Genomic DNA, 25,458 nt, shown 5'->3' on the forward strand with positions numbered 1-25,458 from the left:
CAGGTGGAGGTCGGGGCGGCCGTGGAGCGGACTTCGCCCCACTCGGACCGTTCAGACCCCACCCCGACCCCGAGGGAGATGAGGGCCCTTTTTCAGGAAATGACCGCTGTAGTTGCGCAGTTCAGGAATGCGGCTCCCGCACTCCAGCAACACCCCGTCGAGGTTTCTCGACCTGTTCAGAGGGGAGAAAGCTCCCGCAGAGAACGCGCGTCTCCACCCCGCGACCAAACTCGTCACTCCACTCGAAGAAACCACCACTCGCGGGACAGGAGCGTGCGTCCTGAGCCTCGTCGACAGCATCGCCGGTCACGATCTCCTTCCGTGCAGAAGCGGGGCAGCAAGAGAGACCCTATGCACGGAGAGGGATCGCGGCACCGGCGAAGGAGTCCCCTCAGCCAGTCCGGATCCGCAAGGAGCCCATCAGCCGTAAGAAGTAGACCTGCCCGTCTGGCCGAACAGAGGGATGATCCGATGTTGCTAAGAATCCAGAAGATCGATAACAGAATCGAGGAGCTGGCTAGAGATCATGGCCGCCCTGCTTCAAGGATCTTTAGTAGCAATCCCCCTTTCACAGATCGGGTACTCGGTGCGGCGGTCCCTTTGGGCTTCAAGATGCCACAGATCCCGCAGTATGATGGGACCACCGACCCCGTGGATCATCTGCAGACCTTCAGGACCACGATGCTTCTCCAAGGGGCGTCGGACGGGTTCCTTTGCAGGGCACTCCCCACCACATTAACCGGAGCCGCAAGAGATTGGTACTCACGGCTCAAGCCCAAGTCCGTTGACAATTTCGACGACTTCGGGGACGACTTGGCCCGGCATTTCATGAGCAGCAGGAGGCCTCGAAAGACGACGGCTTCACTAATGGCCCTGAGGCAGGAAGACGGTGAGGCCTTAAAAGCGTTCGTTGGCCGGTTCAACAGGGAGGCCCTTCAGGTACCCAACCTGGATCCCTCCGCGGCAACGAATGCTCTTCTGGCCGGAGCCCGGTCCACCGACTTCCGAAGAGCAGTCGCCCGGCGAAATCCGCAGTCCTTGGCAGATCTGATGACCGGGGCGGAAGAGTACATCTCCGTCGAGGAGACTCTCGCTGCCCTGGATTCCGTCAGCAAGAGAAGACCAGAGGAGAAGAACCCCGCCAAGCAGCGTAGGGATGACAGACCTCAGAGGAAGGAGAGCAGTCCGTCCCGGAAGGAAAGGAGCTCCCCCCGGCCTCGAAAGGAGAGTAGCCCCCCGACGAGGGAGCGCTACACGCCCCTCACCGCGTCTAGGGCTCAAATTTTGGCAGCCATCCGGAAAGAAGACTTCATCCGGTGGCCGAAGAAGCAGACGTCGGAGGCAGGCACCCAAGACATGTCCAGGTATTGCCGGTTCCATAAGAGCCACGGCCACGACACCAACGCCTGCATTCATCTCAAGGAGGAAATCGAGCAGCTGATAAGCAGAGGGTACCTCGGGAGGTACTTAAAAAATAACGACAATAGAAGGGAGCGCCAGGACAACCCGAGACCCAGAGACAGAAGTCCTCGAGACGCCCAACCCCTGGGCGACCGCATCCAGGCTCCAGCCCCGGCCGTTCTCCCTCCTCAGGTACCCCAACCTCAACTCCAACCTCATGGTGTTATTGGTACCATTTCAGGAGGGCCGACCGCGGGAGGGACCTCTTCATCGGCCCGCAGAACCTATGCCCGGCAGGTCAACGCCGTCCATGCCTGCAGCAAGAGGGCCGAGCCAGAAAATGAGATATCCTTTTCGGAGGCAGATCTTGACGGTCTGATCCTCCCGCACGATGATGCCCTGGTCGTCACAATGCTAGTGGCGAACTGGGAAATGAAGAAGATCCTGGTCGACAACGGGAGCTCCGCCGACATCCTCTACTACCACGCATTCGAACAGATGATGATCGGAGCTGACCGTCTGAAGCCGGCCAACTCAGATCTGTTCGGATTCTCGGGAGAAGTTGTCAAGGTCGAAGGGCAGATTGAGCTTCCAGTTCTGATCGGGGAGCCGCCCTGCCAGTCCTTCGCAATGGTGACCTTCCTGGTGGTTAAGGCCAAGTCGGCCTATAACGCCATTCTAGGACGCCCTGGCCAGAACCTCCTCCGAGCGATTCCCTCCGCTTATCACCAGAAGATGAAGTTCATTACGCCAGGAGGCGTAGGTGAAGTCAGAGGGGATCAGCCCCAATCAAGACAATGCTATGCGGCAGCACTGAGAGGGAAGAATGCGTCTGAGTCTCTTCCAATCGAGCTGTACGATCTGAGAGACGAAGCGCAGATCACAGTCAACCAGCCCGCAGAGGACCTCATCTCTATTCAATTGAACATCGATGACGAACAGAGGGTTGTCCAGATCGGCTCTGCCCTGCCAGAAGCCGCGCAGCAGGATCTCGTTCAGTTCCTCAGGGCCAATGCAGATGTCTTTGCCTGGACTCCTTCAGACATGCCCGGCATTGACCCGTCGATTAGCACCCACGAGCTCGGTGTCGATCAGACCTGCAAGCCCGTGAAGCAGAAGCGTAGACACTTTGCACCGGAGAGACGGAGAGCCATCAGAGAAGAGGTGGAGAGGCTTTTGAAGGCCGATTTCATTCGTGAGATCCAGTATCCGGACTGGCTCGCAAATGTGGTAATGGTAAAAAAGTCCAACGGGAAGTGGAGGACCTGTATAGACTTCACAGACCTGAACAAGGCCTGCCCAAAAGACAGCTACCCACTTCCAAAAATAGACCAGCTCATTGACGCTACAGCAGGTCACGAGCTGCTCAGTTTCATGGATGCTTTCTCGGGATACAATCAAATCAGAATGTACGAGTCTGACATCCCGAAGACATCATTCGTTACCGACCAGGGGACGTATTGCTATCGGGTGATGCCTTTCGGACTGAAGAATGCGGGAGCCACTTACCAGCGTCTCGTCAACAAGCTGTTCAGAAATCAGATTGGCCGGAACATGGAGGTCTACGTTGATGATATGCTAGTGAAGAGCAGAAGTGCTTCCAACCACGTCTCCGACCTCGAAGAGGCCTTCCAAGTCTTGAGGGAACACAACATGAAGCTTAATCCGACCAAATGTACGTTTGGCGTCGGAGCGGGCAAGTTCCTGGGCTTCATGGTAAGCCAGAGAGGAATAGAGGCGAACCCGGAGAAGATCAAAGCGGTAATGGAGCTGACTCCTCCCAGCACTATCAGAGAAGTACAGCGGCTGACCGGGCTGGTGGCAGCTCTGGGGCGGTTTATCTCAAAATCCGCCGAGAGATGCCTCCCTTTCTTCAATGCGATCAGAGGTATAAAAACCGCGCCCTGGACTCCGGAATGTCAAGCAGCGTTCGAGGAGCTGAAGCAGTATTTGTCCTCCCCTCCCTTGTTGTCCACGCCGGAGCCAGGAGAAGAGCTGATTCTGTACCTCTCAGCGGGACCCTTGGCGGTTGCAGCAGTACTGGTCAAAGAAGAATCTAATCAGCAAAAGCCGATCTACTATGTTAGTAAGGTCCTCCATGATGCAGAGACCAGATATCAGAGAGTAGAGAAGCTCGTGTGCGCCCTCATTACGGCGGCCCGGAAGCTAAGGCCGTACTTCCAGGCGCACACAATCAAGGTCTTGACAGGACAGCCTCTCAGACAGATCCTCCACCGGCCAGACACTTCGGGCCGACTTGTCAAGTGGGCCGTGGAGCTCAGTGAGTTTGATATCAAATATTTACCCAGGCCGGCGATCAAAGCTCAGATTCTCGCTGACTTCATAGCCGAGTGCACAGTTCCGGACCCAGACCCCGGGCTGGTAGCAGTTCCATCTCCAGAAGCAGAGCTGGCCGTACCAGAGCCTCGAGTCGTTTCCAGAGCATCACCGCCCCCCGGGACTGAGTACGTCATCGCGCACCCAGTTTTTGATGAAGAGCCGCTCTGGGAAGTTTATGTGGACGGGTCATCGAACAAGACAGGGTGTGGTGCAGGACTAGTTCTCACCGGACCAGAGGACTTCGTCCTGAACTACGCCCTGAGGTTTGGTTTCCGTGCGTCCAACAATGAAGCAGAATATGAAGCACTCATAGCCGGGATGAATCTTGCTGCGCAGACCCGTGCTCAGAGGCTAAAGGCGTACTGCGATTCACAGCTGGTCGTCTGTCAGATCCAGGGAGTATATGAAGCCCGTGAAGAGCGAATGATCAAGTACCTGGGGAGGGTTCGCGGTCTGGCCGTTCATTTCAAGAGCTTTGAGGTCGTCAGAATCCCCCGAGCAGAGAATGTAAAGGCAGATGTGCTATCAAAGCTTGCAGCCTCAGGTTACACCGCCCTCAGAGAAATTCGCATGGAGTTTCTGAAGAGGTCCAGTATCGATGCCCAGTCCGTCGTGGTAATGCAGATTGACGATGAGCCGTGCTGGATGGATGAGATAATCAGGTATCTGCGCAGCGGAAAGCTCCCGGGAGAGAGAAAGGAGGCCCGTAAGGTCACGCAGAGGGCAGCGAGGTTTTCACTGGATGGCGAGACTCTATACAAGAGGTCATATACCCTCCCGTATCTGAAGTGTCTTCGCCCCAGTGATGCCTTGTTAGCCCTGCAGGAAACCCATGAAGGAATCTGCGGAGAGCACCTCGGGGGCAAGGCCCTCGCCATTAAAATCCTCCTGAGAGGTCTGTACTGGCCTACATTGAGGAAGGACGCGCTGAGCCTTGTAAAAAAGTGTGAGAAGTGCCAGAAGTTCTCTCCGACCGTCCACCAGCCACCCGTTCCGATGGCCCCGATCATCAGTCCTCTTCCCTTCGCAGTATGGGGAATGGATATTCTGGGCCCCTTTCCGCCGGCCTCGGGAGGCCGTGAGTTCGTTGTTGTCGCTATCGATTACTTCACCAAGTGGGTGGAAGCAGAGCCTCTGGCCAAGATCACAGAGCAGAATGTACAGAACTTCTTCTGGAAATCGGTGGTGTGCAGGTTCGGAATCCCCCGGGTCCTCATAACGGACAATGGCAAGCAGTTCGACTCGAGGAACTTCCGAAAGTTTTGTTCTGACCTGCACATAGAGCAAAGATTCACATCTGTGGCACATCCTCAGACGAATGGGCAAACAGAGGTGACGAACAGGACCCTCTTGCAGGGGATAAAGAAGAGACTGGATGGCAAGGCCGGGCGTTGGGCAGACGAACTGTATCATGTGCTCTGGGCGTATCGGACTACTCCGCGTACGGCCACAGGCGAGTCGCCTTTTAATCTCTCCTTCGGAACAGAAGCAGTGATCCCGGTTGACATCGGCGTCCCCTCCCCAAGGATCGTCCATTTCAGTGAGCAGCTCAACGGGGACGGACTCCGTGCCAACCTTGACTTGCTTGAAGAAGTCCGTGAGGAATCTCAGATCAGGTCGGCGGCCTATAAGCAGAAAGTATCCAGATATCATGACGTCAAGATCCGACCAAGAGAATTCCGCGCTGGCCACCTAGTCCTGAGGAAAGCCTCCGTTTCCCAGCCAAGAAGCGTGGGCAAGCTCTCTCCGACCTGGGAAGGACCATACCGAGTCAAGGAAGTCATCCGCCCAGGAAGCTATCGGTTAGAGTCCCTCGACGAACAGATGCTGCCACATGCTTGGAATTCTAGAAATCTTCGGATCTACTATCAGTAATTTTGTTTGCCTTCATAGGCTTGTAAAGAACTGCTGTAATCATCCAAATTCTGTAATGAATAAAATAAGTTTCCCAAATAATTGTCCCTCTTTGAGTAACTCATTTAGCCATCAGTATATAGCAGCAGTGGTGCACTCCGGCTCATCCTAGTGGCTTGGAGATCAGTTCCAGCCAGGACGCCCGCAGTGGAAACCACCTTCAAATATTTCCTAAGTGTTTGAGTACCAAGCTTCCAGCTCGGCTCTCGCAGACTTAGGACGAGCAGCAGTGGTGCACTCCGGCTCATCCTAGTGGCTTGGAGATCAGTTCCAGCCAGGACGCCCGCAGTGGAAACCACCTCCAAATATTTCCTAAGTGTTTGAGTACCAAGCTTCCAGCTCGGCTCTCGCAGACTTAGGACGAGCAGCAGTGGTGCACTCCGGCTCATCCTAGTGGCTTGGAGATCAGTTCCAGCCAGGACGCCCGCAGTGGAAACCACCTTCAAATATTTCCTAAGTGTTTGAGTACCAAGCTTCCAGCTCGGCTCTCGCAGACTTAGGACGAGCAGCAGTGGTGCACTCCGGTTCATCCTAGTGGCTTGGAGATCAGTTCCAGCCAGGACGCCCGCAGTGGAAACCACCTTCAAATATTTCCTAAGTGTTTGAGTACCAAGCTTCCAGCTCGGTTCTCGCAGACTTAGGACGAGCAGCAGTGGTGCACTCCGGCTCATCCTAGTGGCTTGGAGATCAGTTCCAGCCAGGACGCCCGCAGTGGAAACCACCTCCAAATATTTCCTAAGTGTTTGAGTACCAAGCTTCCAGCTCGGCTCTCGCAGACTTAGGACGAGCAGCAGTGGTGCACTCCGGCTCATCCTAGTGGCTTGGAGATCAGTTCCAGCCAGGACGCCCGCAGTGGAAACCACCTCCAAATATTTCCTAAGTGTTTGAGTACCAAGCTTCCAGCTCGGTTCTCTCAGACTTAGGGCGAGCAGCAGTGGTGCACTCCGGCTCGTCCTAGTGGCTTGGAGATCAGTTCCAGCCAGGATGCCCGTGGTGGAAACCAACTTCAAATATTCCCAGCTCGGTTCTCGATGAAGCACAGAAATAATACGTACAAAAAAATAAGAATGCTGTACAGACAGTTTAACAAAAAATGTATTTGTATTCAGTATTCATATTCGCATTACAAAATTGCTCTCTTCGCCGAGCTGGCTTACAAAGAATAGGCGTTACCGACTGTGCAAACAAAAAAGAAAGAAGGCTGCTGCTCAGGCCTCCTCGTCGGCCACCACCTCGGTGACGACCCCTTCGGGAGTGAGGGCTGCGAGCTCGCCACCCTCCGCCGAGGAGACGGCGGCCACAGTCACCTCCGCATCCACCTCAATAGGCCGGGAGGAGTCCGGTTCGTCTTCCTCCTCATCTTCCTCGTCCTCTGGAGGTGCATACGGGACGGTTAGCGCGTCCAAGGAGATGCCGGGGTGAATCCTCTTCACCTGCTCGGAGCAGAGAAGGAAACCCGCCCTGTAGGCCTGGAGGCCTAAGTCGAAGTGCTGGGCCTCCTTCCTCTCCTCAGTTTCCTTCACGGCCGCCTCCACGGCCGCCTTTTCCTTCCTTCCGGCCCTCTCAGCCGCACTCAGGAGATCCTGCACGGCCTGGTTTTTGACCCTCTGCAGCTCGTCCTGTAAGCTGTTGAGCTCGGCCTCTTTGATCTGGACGGCTTCATTGAGCTCGCCGTTCTCCTTCTGGAGCTGGGCCTTTTCGGACTCGATCCTTGTGATCGTCTCAGAGAAGAGATATCGCTTCTTGGCCATATCCCTTGAGTACACCTGGAGTTGATAGAGGGCGGAGCTGATTGCCGCTTCGCAGGTCTCCGGCACCTCTTTTTCGACTGCTAGCCGGTCGCGGGCGAGGACACCCTTGTACATCAACTCTGCGGCCACCCGGGTATCCCCCAGGCCGGTGTCCGTTTTCTGCACGGCCCAGTTCGGGCGGAAGACGTTGTCGCCTCCAACCGTTGCCGTAGCCGGCATACCCAGTACTGCCCCGCCGTGCTTTGACCCCGTCGCCGCTCCGGACTTGGAGCTCTGACCCGTGGTGTCCGCCCGGCTAGATAGGGCAAGCTTATGCGTCGCCCGGCTGCTTTTAAGAGGCTTAGCCAGCGCGACCATCGGCGGGGTCGACTCCGGCACCTTCCTCTTCTTGCCCTTTGGTTGGGGCTGCTCCTGCGCTGGGGACGCGCCCGAAGACTGCTTGATTCTGTCCAAGAGGGACATCTGCTTCACCATTTCTGCAAAAGAGAACGGAGCGCAGTCAGCAATATGAAAGTTGAAAAATACTTCAGAAAAATAAATGCTATCCTATAGTGTCTACGTACGTGCCGGCGTCGCACGGCTGACCCCGAGTGCGACCAGCTCGGCCTCCTCTTCGAACTCTGAGCAGTGAACTGGACCTCGCTTGAGCTCTTCTTTGATCAGAGCGAAGGTCATATGGTCATAGTCTTCGAGAGCTGGTTTTTTACTAAGGCGGCGAGTGTCTGGCGTTCTCCATTGTAATGAGAACGGCCACTGCGAGCCCGGCGCGGTGTCCTTTACATAGAAGAACCTGTTCTTCCATGTGTGAATGGAAGAAGGTATCCCAGTGATCATTTTCATTTCAGGCCTCTGGCTAATGTAGATCCAGCCGCCGTCCTTATGCCTCTTCAGGTGCGCACACATCCTGAAGACGGGCACGGTGGGGTTCCTACGGAGCCGGACTTCAAGAAGGTACAAGAAGCCGATCAGTGTCCTCCAAGAGTTCGGGACGACCTGTGTAACTGCCAGCCCGTAGTAATTCAGTGCATCCGCAAAGAAGGGGTGGAAGGGGAGCCTAAGCCCGGCCCGGAAGGCCTCCTCATACACGCAGAGGTCTGCGCTATCGTTGCTGGCCCGATCCCCTTCGACAGCCGCCCTCAGAATGTACCGGCTAGGAATACAGTATTTGTCCCTGACGATCTGAAGCCTGTTCGGCCACAGATGGTTCACCTCGTATAGGGCCCCGATGTTATACTGCGGGTTGGCTTCCATCTGTGCCTCCGCTATCACCTCGACTGGCATGCGCGACGATTGAGGGACTGCCGCTTCGACGTCCTCATCATCGTCGCTGGTTTCTACCCGGTCCGGTCCGTCCCCACAGGCCGGGATTGTGTCTAAGTCCACACTCATTTCCTCACCGCTCTCCTCGTCTATTATGATCACTAGCTCTTCGCCCTCAACACCGGCCTCCACTATAGGTGAGGCCGGAACCGCCCTCTCTGATGCCTCGGACCCCGATGCGGTACTGGTCGAACCGGACTCCCTTGAACTGGAGTCCGTCTCCGAACTAGTGCTAGACATAAAAAAAAAAAAAGAGAGAAAGAAAGGCTAAAAGCTAAAAAAGATTACCGAACTGGAGTGTTGGACGAGGACCTCCGGGCTCACTGATCCGAAGCGGGCAGAAAACTTGAGCAGCCGAACAGAAGAGGAGGAGAGTAAAAGATGAAAAGTAAGAAATGAAGAGTAAACTCCTGTATTTATAGAGAAGCTGGGAAGAGCGGGAAAAATCCCGCCCATTTCCGCCAGCCGGAGTGCGCCACGTCGCCTTCCGCATTAAATGCGCCGCTCGCATTAAATGCGCCGCCTGCATTAAATACAAGGCACAGGTCCCAAAGCGCCAGAAGACAAAAGACCTGTCCGGCTGTCCGGACTGGATATGGCGCGTTCGCTAGACGACAAAAGCGCTAGACGACAAAAGACCTGTCCGGCTGTCCGGACTGGATATGGCGCGTTCGCTAGACGACAAAAGCGCTAGACGACAAAAGACCTGTCCGGCTGTCCGGACTGGATATGGCGCGTTCGCTAGACGACAAAAGCGCTAGACGACAAAAGACCTGTCCGGCTGTCCGGACAGGATATGGCGCGTTCGCTAGACGACAAAAGCGCTAGGCGACAAAAGACCTGTCCGGCTGTCCGGACAGGATGATTCAAGAGGACAAAGACCTGTCCGGCTGTCCGGACAGGATAATTCAAAAGATAAAAGACCTGTCCGGCTGTCCGGACTGGATACGGCGCGTTCGCTAGACGACAAAAGCGCTGGACGACAAAAGACCTGTCCGGCTGTCCGGACAGGATATGACGCGTTCGCTAGGCGACAAAAGCGCTAGGCGACAAAAGACCTGTCCGGCTGTCCGGACTGGATACGGCGCGTTCGCTAGACGACAAAAGCGCTAGACGACAAAAGACCTGTCCGTCTGTCCGGACAGGATATGACGCGTTCGCTAGGCGACAAAAGCGCTAGGCGACAAAAGACCTGTCCGGCTGTCCGGACAGGATGATTCAAGAGGATAAAAGACCTGTCCGGCTGTCCGGACAGGATAATTCAAAAGACAAGAGACCTGTCCGGCTGTCCGGACAGGATATGGCGCGTTCGCTAGACGACAAAAGCGCTAGGCGACAAAAAGTTTCACCAGCAAAGACCTGCCCGGCTGGCCGTTCACAGCCTTAGCCGAGCAGGACCCCATGACTTCCTGAACCAAGGACGTCCAGGACCCCTGGCCGCCCAGGCCCCTGGTCAAAAATTCAGCCATGCTGGATAGTCGAATGCCTTCTGCCCGGCCGTACTCCTTCAGGCTAAACGCCAAGGCCAGGCCAGGGCGCCAGGAGTCTCCCGTCCAGCCACTATTTCTCCTAGCTGAGTCTGAGCCCGGCCTCAGCTGCCTGGAGGTCTTAAGGCCGGCCCGACGCTGTCTTTACCTTCTCTTTGCTTCTTCTAGCCACTTTCATGGCTTGAAGAACCAGGGGGCAACTGATAGGGTCCGGACTCAGCACTGAGGGAATCCGGACTCAGCAATCCGGACTCAGCACTGAGGGGTCCGAACTCAGCATCCAATTAGCTTCTGGCGCGTGGCCCTCACAAGGACCGTTGGAAGGCCAACACCTGTCTCCCCTAGGTGTGACACCTGGACCAATCAGGGACCTCCACCTGCCCTCCTTAGGTATGAAACCTGGTCCATACAGAGGCCACCACCTGGCTCACAACTACCACCTGTCTTAGACAGGTGGCTCAGAATCACTATAAATAGCCTTCACTTGTTCTAAGGTGAGGGTCCTGAAAATCTGAGAACCAAAACTCTAAGCTTTTTGCTCTGACATTGCTCTACACTCCTGCTCATACTGACTTGAGTGTCGAAGCACCCGTCCGGAGTATCACTCCGGGTTGGTCCTCTGACCCTTTTCTTTCTTGTCTGTACTCTGTGCAGCGCAGGACTCAGCCAGCTATTCAGCCGTGGCTCGTTAGCCCGGACCACCCAGTCCTACCATAACCTGTTACCGATTTTAGGCCTAACAGGACCCACCTTAGATTCCAATGGCTAAAACATGCATGCTCGGTGAATGATCCTAATTATCTGATCAAGAACCTAATTATGAGAACACTTATATGGTGTAATTGGAATGATCTTTTAGCTAATGGAAATCCAAGAATTGAACTACTATAAAGGCCCTGTTCGTTTAAGACAATGACAAACGATTGTGAGTGACAAACCTATTAATGGAGAGAAAATTATGGTTAAATTTGAGTGCATTATTAATAGGTTTGGCATTCACAATCGGTTATCATAATCTTAAACGAACAGGGCCAAAGGGTGTTCATATTAAACAAGAAAAAGGAGAGGCCCATGTATGGGCTTACATCCTCTTGTATTACACTGAGATTGGGCCCTATCTTTGTATTCCTCCAAAAGTAAACGCCAATATCCCAGATTCAATTCCAAGGATCTATATGGGGGTAGGGTCGCCCCCTTATTACTAACAATATATGGATCACGTGAAGTCTTTAAAATATCAGGATATATCTGGCAACATATTGCTAGATTTGATGGCCCAATGGATTGTCATATTTTAGTGGGAGTGCTTGGATCTATATATAAAACTACTAAAAGCCCCCTAGATTAAAACATATCTACCAGAATCCCCTCAAATTTTTCATAATTACCAGTGATACAATTTTGAGCCTAAAATAGCTTTTTATTTTTTATTTTACTCATTATACCCTTCATTATATTACGCTTAGAAATCCCAAAAATCTCTCCATCACTAAAGCAAAATTAAATCCTTTGAAAATTTCTCTCTCTCTCTTTCTCTTTCTCTCTCTCTCTCTCTCTCTCTCTCTCTCTCTCATAAAGGCAAGATGGTGTAAGCTCGAACAGACCATTATTATTCAAAAAGTATAGTACGTACTACTACAGTTGGATGATCCAAACCGTCCATTTGATGGGCACACCATAGTATGATCTAACTGTCCATTTGATGGGCACACCGCTGTATGATCCAAATCATCCATTTGATGAGCCACAACGTAAATAGACTGTGGCCCAAAAATCACTTCCATAGGATGATCCCAACCGTCAGATCTATAGCAGTTTCCATAATATGCAGTTCCTCAGTAGATCAGAGGGTTCGGATTTTCTTATGGAAATGATTTTTGGGCCACATCCTATTTACATCGTGGCCCATCAAATGGCTGGTTGGATCATAGAACGGTGTGCCCATCAAATGAATGGTTGGATCATACTACGGTGGGCTCATCAAATGGACGGTTCGCATCATCCCGTCACACTTACAATACTTTTTGAAAAATAATGGACTATACGGGCTTACACCATATCAAATCATACAAGAGATGTTGCATTCGTAAGAGAGATTTTTAGGCTGTGAAGTGAGAGATTTTAGGGATTTCTAAGTATCTAGAACTAGGGGTAAAATAGATAAAAGAAAAAAAATTAAAAGGCGTTGTTGTGCTATTGGTAATTAAGAAAATTTTGGGGGGATTCTTGTAGATAAGTTTTTATCTATGGGGTTTTTAGTAGTTTTCCGTATATAAACTAGAGAATATTTTGCCATTTCAAAAAAAGAAAAGAAATAGAGAATATTTTTTATGAAAATATTTTGTGGAGTTAAAATTCTAAGGTATAGGAGCTTCAAGGTTTTCCTTGAATAAGGAAAATTTATCAATTTTGGAAAATTATCCCTGGAAAATTAGTTTATCAAACACGGAAAATTCATTTCCAACGGAAAAAATTTGAAAAATTTCCATACATCCAAACGGCCACTAAAGGTACGGTATTTTAAAAGTGTATCCAAATTAAAGAAAATCCTCCCCATGGGAAATTACTAACCATCCAATATGAGTAGATTTTTGCACTGTTGTGTCTTACTACTTTTTAAGCTGTCCTGTTTACAAACCACAAGTCCCGGTGCAACTCCAGGTCGAATTTTGGAAACTCGGTTTGGGCTTTTACCATAAAATCAGGTAGGGTTCGTGTTGATTCTAATTCATTTTTTTAGAAAAAAACTTTACCCGACCCGACCCAACCCAATTGTTGTGCCCCTGACCACATGGTGGAGTAATTCAGATAGATTTTTTGGGTACGAGAGACTATCTCTATTGGAAAAGGTACGAAGTAAAAAGAGAATATGGCTACACGGTTGGTACCTTCATAAGTTTTGGAATTTGATTACTCTTGGATGATTTCATTAATCAGTAACTTGTGCTTAAAATAAGCACGTCTTAGAGATAAAGATAAACATTGGAAGATAGATAAGATCTGGAGAAGATCATCCTAATCCTAATCATCCTTAGCTAGCCTATCCAAAATATTTGATCTACCACCCACAATCCAACCGTCAGATCTAGATGTTCTATAATAGTCACGAACAATCTTAACCATCAACTTTTAGGCCTTGCACAGTGACATGAGTATGCAATGGAGACCATTTTCTTGTAGAGCAGGCGACCCACATGGTGTTTCTTTAATCAACAATTTTGGCTGGAGGCTTAATTGAAAGTTAATAGATCAATTGACTATATTCATCTGATCAAGATGGGGTCATATTGGAAATTGTTTCTGTCGGTCAAATGAGCGGATCCTTTATGCACATGGCACATGTGAACAAAACAAAGGTTGTTAGAAACATCAGACATTTTTGAAGAAAAATAGGTGGACGTCACAAGAAATCATAGAATTCCTCTTCAATTTGAAGCTTCTAAATTAACAGGAAACGATCGGATATTCAATGGGAAATGATAAATACGCCCCTTTTCATCACTTGGGACACCCAGCTGCATTGTACGTGGCAATCATCACTCGGGGCACCGGAGCTGGGTGTCCCAAGTGATGACCAGGGGCGCATTTATCATTTCCCTATCCAATTTGTAAGATTAAGGCCTACAAAAGTCAACAATTTTGTGGCGAAGGTATACATAAGAGTTGATATATGGATTGAACCTTTAGCTCTTTGTTCTTCAACCTTGAGGTTGGAGGTTCAATCCCATCTTATCTACTAAAAAAACAAAGAATTGATAGACCAATAGATAATAATCATCTGACCAAGATGGGGTCACATTGCTGTGCTTGTTTCCATCAATCAATGGATATCCTATCAATCCAAGTGGCACATGTGGGCCCAAGAAGTGGCTGTTATGAACTTCGTCCTAAGATCTTTTTTTTCGAAGAACATTAAACAGAGAGGATGGGAGCCAGTTTGGATGGCAGGAGTTTTTTAGGAAAAGTTCGGGAAGGAATAGCATTTTAAAATTTTCATACCTTTTTTACCATAAAAAAGGATAAGTACAACCAAATCTATTCAATTTTTAGGCCCCCAATTTATGATTATGTATCCCTTTAAACTTGCAATAATCTCTAAATTACGAAAAGAAAAACTTCTCAAAAATTGCCATTAGAAATGCTTTTCTTACTATCCAAACATGACAAAATGTCAACATCAAACATAGCGAAAGACAAGAAAGAAAAAGAAAGAAAGAAATGACTTTTCTAATGTGGTAAGGACGTCTAAAAGTAGAGCGACTTTTTTGTTCTTTTTCTTTTGTATGTGACCCGGCCTCTGACGTTGGCATTCTCACCGCCACTTAAGCTTCATCCAATAGCCAGCACCGTGCTGCCTTTTTTTTATTTCGCTACTCTTTATCTTCGATTTGTGTGGCTGGTAATCTTAACCTCATCCTCTAAGTCCATGCTGCCTTTTTTATTTCTTTCTCTTACAATGGTAGGTGGGATTCCTATGTTTGAAGAAAGAAATTATTTAGATATTTAGGGTTTTCTTCCGTTCATTTGCAATAATGTAGGCCCTTCAATATTCAAATGTGTATATGATAATGTTTTGCATTAAATAAAACTATGAGGAACCAAGTAGTTTGATAATTGGTAACCAGTACTCGTTATTCTTTTTAAAATAGGAGATGATAAATTCGCACCCCGTGTAGGATTACTGGCACCCTTTTAACGTGATTTGACGTCAAAAAGTGTAAAAAAGAGGGTAACGTGAATAGACATAACGTTTTTTTGACGTCAAATCACATTAAAGGGGTGAGAATAATCCTACAAGGGTGCGAATTAATCATCTCCCGTTAAAATAATAGAATGCTTGATTATTTTTATTGTAATATTGGGATTTTGAGTCGATGTTGTCAACTATGGCACGCAAGTATTTTTTGTCTTAATGTTTTATTTTAAGACAAATATTTAATTTAGCGCTCTGTCTCTGTAACAAAACTGGGTTGACTAATCAAGATCCTTGTTAATGAATAACATCGATCAAAAGAACTAAACAGTAGGGCTACAACTCGAGCCGCGTTTTACCCGACCCGCATCGACCTGACCCGAAAATAGCCTGGGTTGGGTTCAGGTTTCATGGGTTTTGGGTCGAGCCAGGTTGAGCATTCAAAAGCCCGCATGAATCTCGGGTCGAGCCGGGTTTGAAGGGGCCCGACCCGACCCGACCCGACCCGAGTTACATAAGTTATAGTATGTACATTTTTTTCTATTGTTAGTTAAAAGTTAAAAGTGAAAACCCACGCACCCACTGTTACTGTATGTGAGTGTAATTTCTGCTTCTATGAGTTGAGTTGATTCAAGTGTTTGATTCAGCATTGTTTGATTGTAATTACAACATTGTTTAATTACAACATTGTTTGATTCAAGTGTGATGTGAGTGTAATTACATCATTGTTTGATTCAAGTGTAATGTGAGTGTAATTTCTACTTCTATGAGTTGAGTTGCCTTGCCAAACAAGAATTTTCCTTAAAAAATTGCATCAACGTGAAAAAACCCGACCCGAGATTTATCCTGGGTAGGGCCGGGTTTGGGAATCGTGGGTTTTCCGAAAAAAAACCCGACCCGACCCGACCCGAGATATTTCTCGGGTAGGGTTGGGTTCTCCAAAACCCGACCCGAGTTACAGCCCTACTAAACAGGGCATGTTTGGTTGGCAAGATGGAACGAAGGGTGGTTAATCGGTTGAGGTTGGGGTTAAGGAATAGGTTTCTGCTCCTATATGTAGATGATGAATGGTTTGGCTCTAATTCAAGATAAGGATAAGGAATGATCAGTTTTGGCGTAAAAGGTATTGAAAGTACGCATTCGGCCACTGACTTCCCGGTTTGGAAATCAAGCGGGGGGGGGTGAATTGGTTGGTTTATAAAATATTTACCTTTTAAAAACTAATGCAATTGTTTCCTAGTGTTGCTTTTAGTTAACTAAACAAGATAAATTGATAATCACCTATATTCATTCAGCACTACTTTTACCCATGGTTACTTAAACTTGGTAGATTGATTATCTTAAAGTAATTGCAAATATCAAGCATACAATCCCTATTTAATCGGCCAAATTCAAGATAGAGAAATTGCACCAAGATATAGACACCTAATTTTATCAAGGAGGAACTAAAGATAGGTTGTCGCGATGAAGAGTCTCATGACGAGTCCCAGAGCACCTGTTGTCTTTCTCTCAATCTCTTTAGGTTATGAAACTAGGAGGATTTCTCAAAAATGAATTTGCCCTAGAGGAACCACTAAAGCCCGTTATTACACGGCACCTGTCTTTTTCGGCACAGTCAAAAAGCCTGTTTACACACGGCATTTCAACCAGAAGTTAACTTTGAGTAAAAAATATACATTTTTATCCAAAAATACTTCACCCAAAAGCTTGCAATATTAGACTCATTAATATTAGACTCATTGGATGCTACTCAGAACAAGGAATCCAATGGATCCAACAGAGCGCTATTCTAAGTCCAAACGAAGAAGTTATGGCCCGTCAAAGTTCCGAAAAAACCCGCCAAATTCCCAATCAGCGAAAATATTTCTCAGTCTGCGAAATATTTTCGTAGACTGCAAAATTTTGCCCTGATTCTATATAAGGAGTGGAGTGGGTAAGTTTAAATCAGATTTACCTTCTCTGGTTTTTCTTCTCTGGGTTTTTAGTTCAAAAACCCTTATGATTTCCAAAAAATCATGGTTTCTTTGCTTTTAGGAGAGAGAAAGTAGAGAAATTCTAGGTAGCTCACATAGGGCGTTGGCATTCTGCCAAATTTTTGAAGACTCGGAGCGACATCCTTCAAATAGTGTTGTTGTTCTGCCGAATTTCGCAGAACTATGGGCTATTTTTCAATAATAGCGTCGTTGTTCTGCCCAAATCTCGGTAACTGTGGAGCATCTTCGTTCAAATAGCACCGTTATGCCGCCGATTTCTCGACAACTTCGGAGCCCCTTCGTCAGAATAGCGTTGTTACGCAGCCGATTTCTCGACAACATCGAAGCCCCTTTTTCAGAATAGCGCCGTTACGCTGCCAATTTCTCTACAGATTCTGGTAAAATTACATTTATTTCCCAGCTTTCTGCACTTTCGTTATAAAACCCGGTACATGGTAGTTACAGGGTCTCTGGCTTATTTCACCTTCAGATCATGTAACGTAAATCCCTTGCCTTTTCTTTAAAACGTAGTTAACCTGATTGTGGTCAGCCAGCTGCGAGATCTTTGGAGACTTATTTTACAGCATACAATTAGAATCAGGATAACTATTATTTCCTTTACTTTCTGTATCATTTTTTTTTCCATTTGATTTAGTTAACCTGATTGTGGTAAGCTGTGAGATCCTTCGAGACTTATTTTATAGCATACGATCAGAATAAGGATAACTATTATTTCCTTTACTTTCTGTATCGTCTTTGATTTAGTTAACCTGATTGTGGTCAGTTGTGAGATCTTTCGGGACTCATACACAGCATACGATCTCAATCAGAATAACTACAGCTTATTTTCGTTCTTTTGTAAATTCATTTTATTTACGTTCTGGAATTAAGCATAATCCAAATAAAGGATAAAATGATAAGTTATCTGATTAAATTCTCTCATGAGGAAATGACTTTTGAATTTGCCTGAGTTACCGACTATGGGTTGGAACCGCATAATGAATGAATTTATCAAGCAATTCTCTCATGAGGACGGAACAGAAACCTCTCAGTGGGATCTCCAGTCCACTAGGCAAGAACCTATGGAGTCTTTCTCAAACTTCGTAAAATGTTGGCGTCAGAAGACAGCTCAGATGCTCAAACAACCGTCTGAGGAAGAGTAGATCGATATGATGCAACAGAACCTAACCCTTTCCTCTCAGTGCCCCATGGCCGTCCAGAGTTTCTCAAGTCTCAAACATTTCATTGACACGGGCAACAAGATAGAAGATTCCATGGCAAGACGGTGGATACCAAGATTAGTACCAGAGTTAAAGCGTGCATACTCCAAGAATCCTGAATCACGGATAGAAATAAACGCTTCAGCCAAAGTAGGAAAACTGGAGGAAAAACCATCGTCGCGGCGCCACAAGGAATTCTCCACATTACCATCTGACCCGGTCACGGTTATGAGGTTTCTGATTTAGAATAACAAGATCATTGCTCGTGCACATCACCCTTCCCCAAATCCACTACTGATAAACTACAGTGAGTGGGAATTCTGTGAATCATCAAGAGAACGGCCACTCGACCGAAAAGTGTGTCTCTTTGAAGCACGTCATCCAGAAACTCATCAATAAGGGCGACTTCGTCATCCCATCAGGGGCAGATACTACCCTCTAAAGGTCATAGCTGCAAGCGGGAAAGCATAGGCATTTGCATTTTCCCCAGAAAGTATGATTACCAATGCTGGCAACGCCAAACTCTCCAACTAGTCCGATACCTTCGTCCCATTGCTCACTTCAAGTATCCCCTCAGAAGCAGACTTCTCGTCTTTTGAATCAGAATACATCTCCGATTCTGGTTCTTCTTTGACAAACGTCAAATGTAAGTGAGCCCGACAAGGACCCGTCAGTTAGTTCTTCCTCTAATGTTGCAAATCAATGAAAGAACTTTCTCTGTACTCCCCTTTATCTCTCGATTCTTCTGAAGTAAATGCTTTAAAATATAATGAACAACCCTTCATCGGATGAGGATGCAGACGAAACTCCCCTCGAGGTTAATGAATTAATCAAATGATAGGAGGAGCGTCGAGCAGAACCTTTAGAAGATGAAATTGAAACTATTAACATTGGCAGTAAATCCCTACTTCAGGAGATAAAGATTGGAAAAACCTTATCCTCTGAAGAGTGTGAGGAACTAGTAAAATTGTTAAAAGAACTCAAAGAGGTCTTCGCTTGATCATACGAAGATATGCAAGGATTAAGTGAGGAAATTGTCCAGCATCATATCCCTGTCTTTCTAGAAGCTAAGCCGAAGAAGCAGAAGCTCAGAAGAATGAAATCAGAATGGGTTCTCAAAATCAAAGATGAAGTGACCAAGCAGCTAGAAGTAGGATTTCTAGAGGTTGTCACATATCACAAATGATTAGCAAACATCATTCCAGTTCCTAAGGAGGATGGAAGAATACGGTGTTGCGTTGATTTTAGGGATCTGAACAAAACCAGTCCAAAGGATGACTATCCAAACAATGGAACCCTGAATGTCAAGAAGCCTTCAAAAAGATCAAGGATTGTTTGTCATCTCCGCCGATGTTAGCACCTGCAGTTGCCGGACGATCATTCCTCCTATATCTTTCAACAACAAACACAACTCTTTGATGTATGTTGGCACAGGAAGATCCTAAAACAAAAACAGAAATGCCATTATACTATCTTAGCAAGAAGATATTGGAATACAAGTTGAATTACACTCCAATGGAGAAAACCTTTTTAGCATTAGTATGGGCCACTGAAAGGCTTATCCACACTTTGATATCACAGAAAATCCTTCTCATATAACAGACCCACTGAAATATCTGTTCGAGAAACCAACCATGGTCAGCAGAACCATCCTTTGGATCCTGTTGTTGTCAGAATTTGACATCATGAACATTATTCTAAAGTCTGTCAAAGGCAAAGTTGTCGCAGAACAGTTAGCTGATGCACCTACTGAAGATACAGAGCTGAGCCGCGAATTTCCAGAGAGAGGGATATGGTGGTTAGGGAATCCCGAGCTCCTGTCTTCGATCCTAGGGGAAAGTTTAGACCTAACTGATTTGGCCCCTACATCAATGATGAAATCCTGTCTGGAAAAGCCATCAGACTTCTTAACCAGAATGGAGATAAAATGTCAGAACCTACCAACCTCGATCAAATCAAAACATATTACTCATAAATATTGAAGGCCTCCATGCACCGATCAGAGCCTAAAATAACTCACCTACAAATTCAAAACCCTTTTGAAGATGCCTTCAAACCCTCGAACTACGTGGACTTGATCCCAGCCTCTTTATGGTACGTAGGCAGCCTGACAAACTCAGGTTCGGTCATCCTTTGGCGTAGCCAACAGAATTCTTCGCATTATCCCATTCGACCATTTTCTCCACAGAAAAGCCTCGAACTACACGGAGCTGATCCCAACCTTCCTTAGGGTACGTAGGCAGCCTGGTTAGCCTAAGTTTGGCCAAGTTCTGCAAAACAACCTTAAGTCCTCAAGACTTTACAAGCAAGTCTTCCCAATATCCAAAACAAGATTTAAAGACTCGCTAGGTTGAAAACCCGAAAAGGCAACTTAGGCAATATTTAGGGTCATTGCGCCTGTAGAAATGAAAACTCGAAAGGGCGTTTCTGGCAAAAGTCAGGGCAAAACGGTCCGCCAAGTCGAAAACCTGCAAAAGGCGACTTGGTTGTTGGCAAGGCATGCCTTCAATAAAGACCGGGCGAAGCACTCTTTGGTCTAAAAAAAAATGCGTTAAAACTCTAAACAATCAAAATGGTCTTTAGACCATGATTGAAAAACCAGGGGCAGGGAACACTACACATGTACACATACATCTAAACTCATCTTCTAGGGTTCGACCTACCTAAAATAAATCGAAAGCATTTGTTTCAGTAAGAGTTGAGTCTTCTTCTAAACTTCACAGAGAAAGTCAGAGAAAAGATGAACTTTCCCCCAGCAAGCTGTTACCCGGCAAAGGTAATCATGCGGTGAAGGAAAAACACATCGGATCTCTCCCTCAGGGAAAGTCAGAGAAAATATCCACTTTCTCCCAGTAAGCTGTTACCTAGCAAAGGTAATCATGCATTGAAGGAAAAACACATTAGATCTCTCCCTCACTAGAAGGAACCAAATACAACTCAGTACCCTGTGTACAGAAGAAGAAGGTTAAAAAAAATGTAACCTCATGATCAAGAGCACTCATAATGAACCCTCTTGCCGTTGCAATGAAATTACTTTTTTGTTCCTTACATTGTGTTAAGTTTCTCTTATCTATGAGAATATGTACACTAGAGGCATTTTGCATTGTTAGTCATATAGCATTTTGCATTGTTAGTCATAATGAGATATGACTAACAATGCAAAATGTTCAATCAAATCATTAAGGAAACCATACTAGGGGCATTTTGCATTGTTGGTTGTCAATAATAATACAAAATGCTAAAATAAAGTTGTCAAAAGAATAAAACTAGGGGAATTTTGTGTAAATACTCATCTGGATACACAAAATGCACTTTATTTCAAAATAGACAACAATAACACAAACAAGTGCAAATAAAAGATAACGATCCATATATCTCATGAATACATGTCGGATCAAATACATGAAAAATAAAAAATACAAGTCATGGCTCTGTCGGACTCAGTGTTGGAGGATTTGAAAGATCCTACATCTGAGGCTCCTGACTAGTCTCAGGGGTCGTGCCCCACGCTTCGGGCATGCCCCCCATTTCGTTTTCGGCCCAGTTTGCCCCCGTCAGTCGATTTTTGACCTCTCATGCGCCCATCCTCCACGGATCACTCGAACCAAGTCAATCGACTACTTGGTTGCCTCAAGGGTCTCGTGCAAGGTTCTCAACCCCAATAGAGTCTTTCTGAGGCCCTCGAAAGGGTTCTCACCCTTAAATCGTGTGACGAACTCGAGTTTGTCCTTAACAAGGCCAACACAATTTGTGATTGCCAAACCTTCTCGAGAAGAGTCAAGGCATAAAAATGCCCCCCCAAATCATTCTCAGTAAAGGCAATCCGAGCCGCCCCCAAAAGGATCCCTGCCTCCGCAATTACACGGATGACAAGCCCATCATCTTGGTTTATCCCTAGCAAAATCAATGCAGTGCGTGGCTGTCCATCATCCTTATCAGAGACAACTACCTACCCGCGCAGTCGATAGAACATCAACTCCCCAGTAGGGTCAACCCTTTCCATCAAAATCGACTCCGGTTGATTCTCAGCAGAATCAGGGCAACCGAAAGACCCTTCTAGCTATGTCAGCTTCTACGGTCTTTCTTATTGGAGTTGAGGCAACATACTATCTTTGCAAAAGTTGTTGGACAACTAAATATCTCCCGTTCCTACGTAGAAAATCAGGATCCCGTCCCCCGCTTTCGGAACTCTTTGTTTGCAGCCTGATTCTTGAAATTGGGTCTTCAGCCAAGATACCTCGTCAATCAACTCCGGAGCCATCCTAAATCAATCGGATCCCTTGTCAAGGATTCTTACCCATATCCTCAGCATGTCATCCTCGTTTTATTCTCGGCAAAGAATACGCGCTCATGGTTTCCCAAGCAAGAGACACTCAATTCTCGGAGGAATCTATTAAAATCAATAAATTCTCAGCACCCAAGATCCTTATCAGATTCAATATTTTTATCCTTAGATGGATGACTATTTCATCTAAGTAAGAAAAACCGTTTGCTGGCTTGATTGCATGACTATTGCATCTTGTCCAGATTCAATCTTGTCAGCCTAGATTGGCTCTGGTTCACTTGCTTGCCAGACCAATCCTGAATCGACCCAGGCTCACTTGCCAGCCTGGTCGATTCCATTGGCCCTGGCTCATTTGCTCGCCGGCCAATCCTTGATCGACACTTGCTCACCTGGTCAATTCCGTTCGCTCTGGCTCACTTGCTTGCCAAGCCAATCCCTGATCGACATAGGCTCACTCACTCGCCTAGTTGATTCCATTGGCCATGGTTCAGTTGCTCGCCAGGCCAAGCCCTGACAGACCTAGGCTCACTCGCTCACCTGGTCGATTTCATTCGCCCTGGCTCACTCGCTTGCCAGGCCAATCCCTGATCGACCCAGGCTCACTCACTCGCCTAGTAGATTCCATTGGCCTTAGCTCACTCACTCGCTAGGCCAATCCCTGATCGACCCAGGCTCACTCGCTCACCTGGTCGATTCCATTGGCCCTGGCTCATTCGCTCGCCAAGCTAATCCCTGATCGATACAGGCTCACTCACTCGCCAGACCAATCGTTATCGACCCAGGTTCACTCTCTCGCCTGGTAGATTCCATTGGCCCTGGCTCACTTCACTCGCTCTCCTGGTTGATTCCAAAGTTACGGTGTTAATCTATGAACTGATTTGAATTTTGATAAATCAAAAATTGATATCAAATCTTAATGACAATTCATGAAATTTTTCCAGTAAGCTATAATCATCTATATCTCTATTCTGTGAAAGTTTAGATTAATTTGAAATTGATATATTATAAGTTACTGTGTTAACCTATGAACTCATTTGAATTTTAAAAAATCGGAGATTGATATCAAATCTTATTGAAAATTCATGAATTTTTTTCAGTAAGCCATAATCATCTATATCTTGTTACTGGAATAGTTTCAACTGATTTGGAGTTCGATTGCGTAGGATTTCTGTGTAATCCTAGCAATCTGGTCTTAATGTTAATAAATCATAATTTAATAGCAAATCAACCCAAAAGTCAGTAAAAACCTCCAACAAATCTTAACTTTACATCATGAATTTAATCCCCAACTTGTTTGAAACAGAAACCTTAGGGTTCATAGATCTCCCATGTAAATTTGCTATACCGCGATAGTCTACCTGCCGAGATTGCAATCACAATCGTATACTAATTGTGATTAATCCTGCATAATTGGAGTGCGTAAATTATAGTATGATATTGGCTCCGAGGTCGACTGTCTACGGAAATCCTAAGAAACATGCCAGGCAATAAGATATTATAACTTACGTGCTAAATTATACAAGGGTTGAGAGCACGATTCCCATCCATGGTTGCGATTCGAGGCCGAAACTGGCAAACCATAGATCCTTTGGTATCCCTTAGATATTTAGGAATCGAAAATCATTGAAAATAAAAAATCAGTCAATCTAAAAATCACCAATATAAACAAATTGAATTAACTTAATCAAAGTCTTAGGAGCCGTTGGATTGCGGTCTCCTATCGTAGGAACTTTTAGGGCCCCTTAGGAACACTTACGTCACGTTGTGTCCTAGGTTTTAGGGAGTCCTAGAGTTAGGAGTCCAGCCTCATCACGGCCGTTTGCTATGGATAGCAACCGTGCCATAGATCTAGTTACACTACTCACCCAATTTTTTCCTAAGACAAACCTAGTTACCTAGGATGTAGGTTAACCTGCATTAGTCTAAGGGACGACTTGCACTTAGATATGACCATATAGCATCTTAGATGAAGTCCTACGATAATAAAATCTTTAACTTGAATTAAATAATTTCTCTTAAACTGTTAAAATAGTCAATCAAGTCTAGATCGGTGTCTTAGATGAGTTAGGCATAGGTAGCTTAGTTCAGGTGCACCGAACTACGTCGACTCTGATCCCAGTGAGGCTTAGGTACATAGCCAGCTTGGATGCTTGATGGCATACCAACCGCGAGTCGGCTCCACACATAAGTGGTGGGGTTTTGTATATTAATCCTTAAATTAAAAGTAATTAAATCACTTAAGACTTTCTATGAAATTAGAATTTTAGGAAAACTTTCACCTAGATTGAATTCAAACAAATTAAGAAAATCAAGATACACATTAGGGAATACATTGAAATTAGACCTTAGGATGCATGTCATATAGTTCGCACATTAATATAGAGTTAAACGAGCCATTTAAAAGAAAGTCAAGAGAGTTAACTTTTGGAATTGAAGACCGGATTATCAGGCAAGAATGGTGCTTGTGGTGGTAACTCCCCATGCCTTCCATTCTCGTAATCAGGTAGCGAATCCAAATTTCTGGTCATCTACGGGTCCTAGATCCCTCATCTAGGTGGCGACTCTGTCATTCTCCTTTGTGTGAAATTCGGATTCTTTTAGTGATCTCAAGTTCACGAAAATGATGAATTAAATCACACCTTGCTAGCCTCGGCGGCTTACCCCTGCCCTTATGGGTATTGGGTTGCACATTTGTTTGCGCCCTATGGCTTAGTTGTTGCCGGCTTGGTTGGGTAACCAATAATATTAAAAAAAAGGGGGCACGCGCCAATCACGTGGGTATGAGAGATCAAGAGAGAGGGAGGTGGCTCCCGCGCCATTCCCCTTTCGCGGGATCGGGTCCCACATGCTCAAAATGTTCTAGGTAAAATCCGGCAGCATGATGGCGCTACAAAAGGAATCTCAAAGCTCGATATAAGGGTACATGAATAAAACTCTGTAATATGGTCATCAAGGATACTCTCACTCAAATAATGGTGGTAAGATAGCCAGATAGTCAGTAAACAGAATATGGTCACTGAAGAGGGAAATGATAAAATGAAGAACTGACCATAAAATATGATAACATGTGACAA

General features: G+C 46.6%; 1 protein-coding gene across 1 annotated transcript in view; it reads left to right on the forward strand.

Annotated features, from left to right (window-relative positions):
* Positions 1–1,833: 1,833 nt before the first annotated feature.
* Positions 1,834–25,458, forward strand: part of LOC143852446 (uncharacterized) — a 58,189-nt gene continuing 34,564 nt past the window's right edge. Inside the window, exon 1 of the mRNA XM_077361828.1 lies at positions 1,834–3,926. Coding sequence (XP_077217943.1) covers positions 1,834–3,926 — 2,093 coding nt within the window. The remainder of the gene's footprint in view (positions 3,927–25,458) is intronic.

The sequence above is a fragment of the Tasmannia lanceolata genome, unplaced genomic scaffold (assembly GCF_043159265.1).
Source record: "Tasmannia lanceolata isolate RefF3 unplaced genomic scaffold, GAP_Taslan_0.1 ptg000019l, whole genome shotgun sequence".
NCBI lineage: Eukaryota > Viridiplantae > Streptophyta > Magnoliopsida > Canellales > Winteraceae > Tasmannia > Tasmannia lanceolata.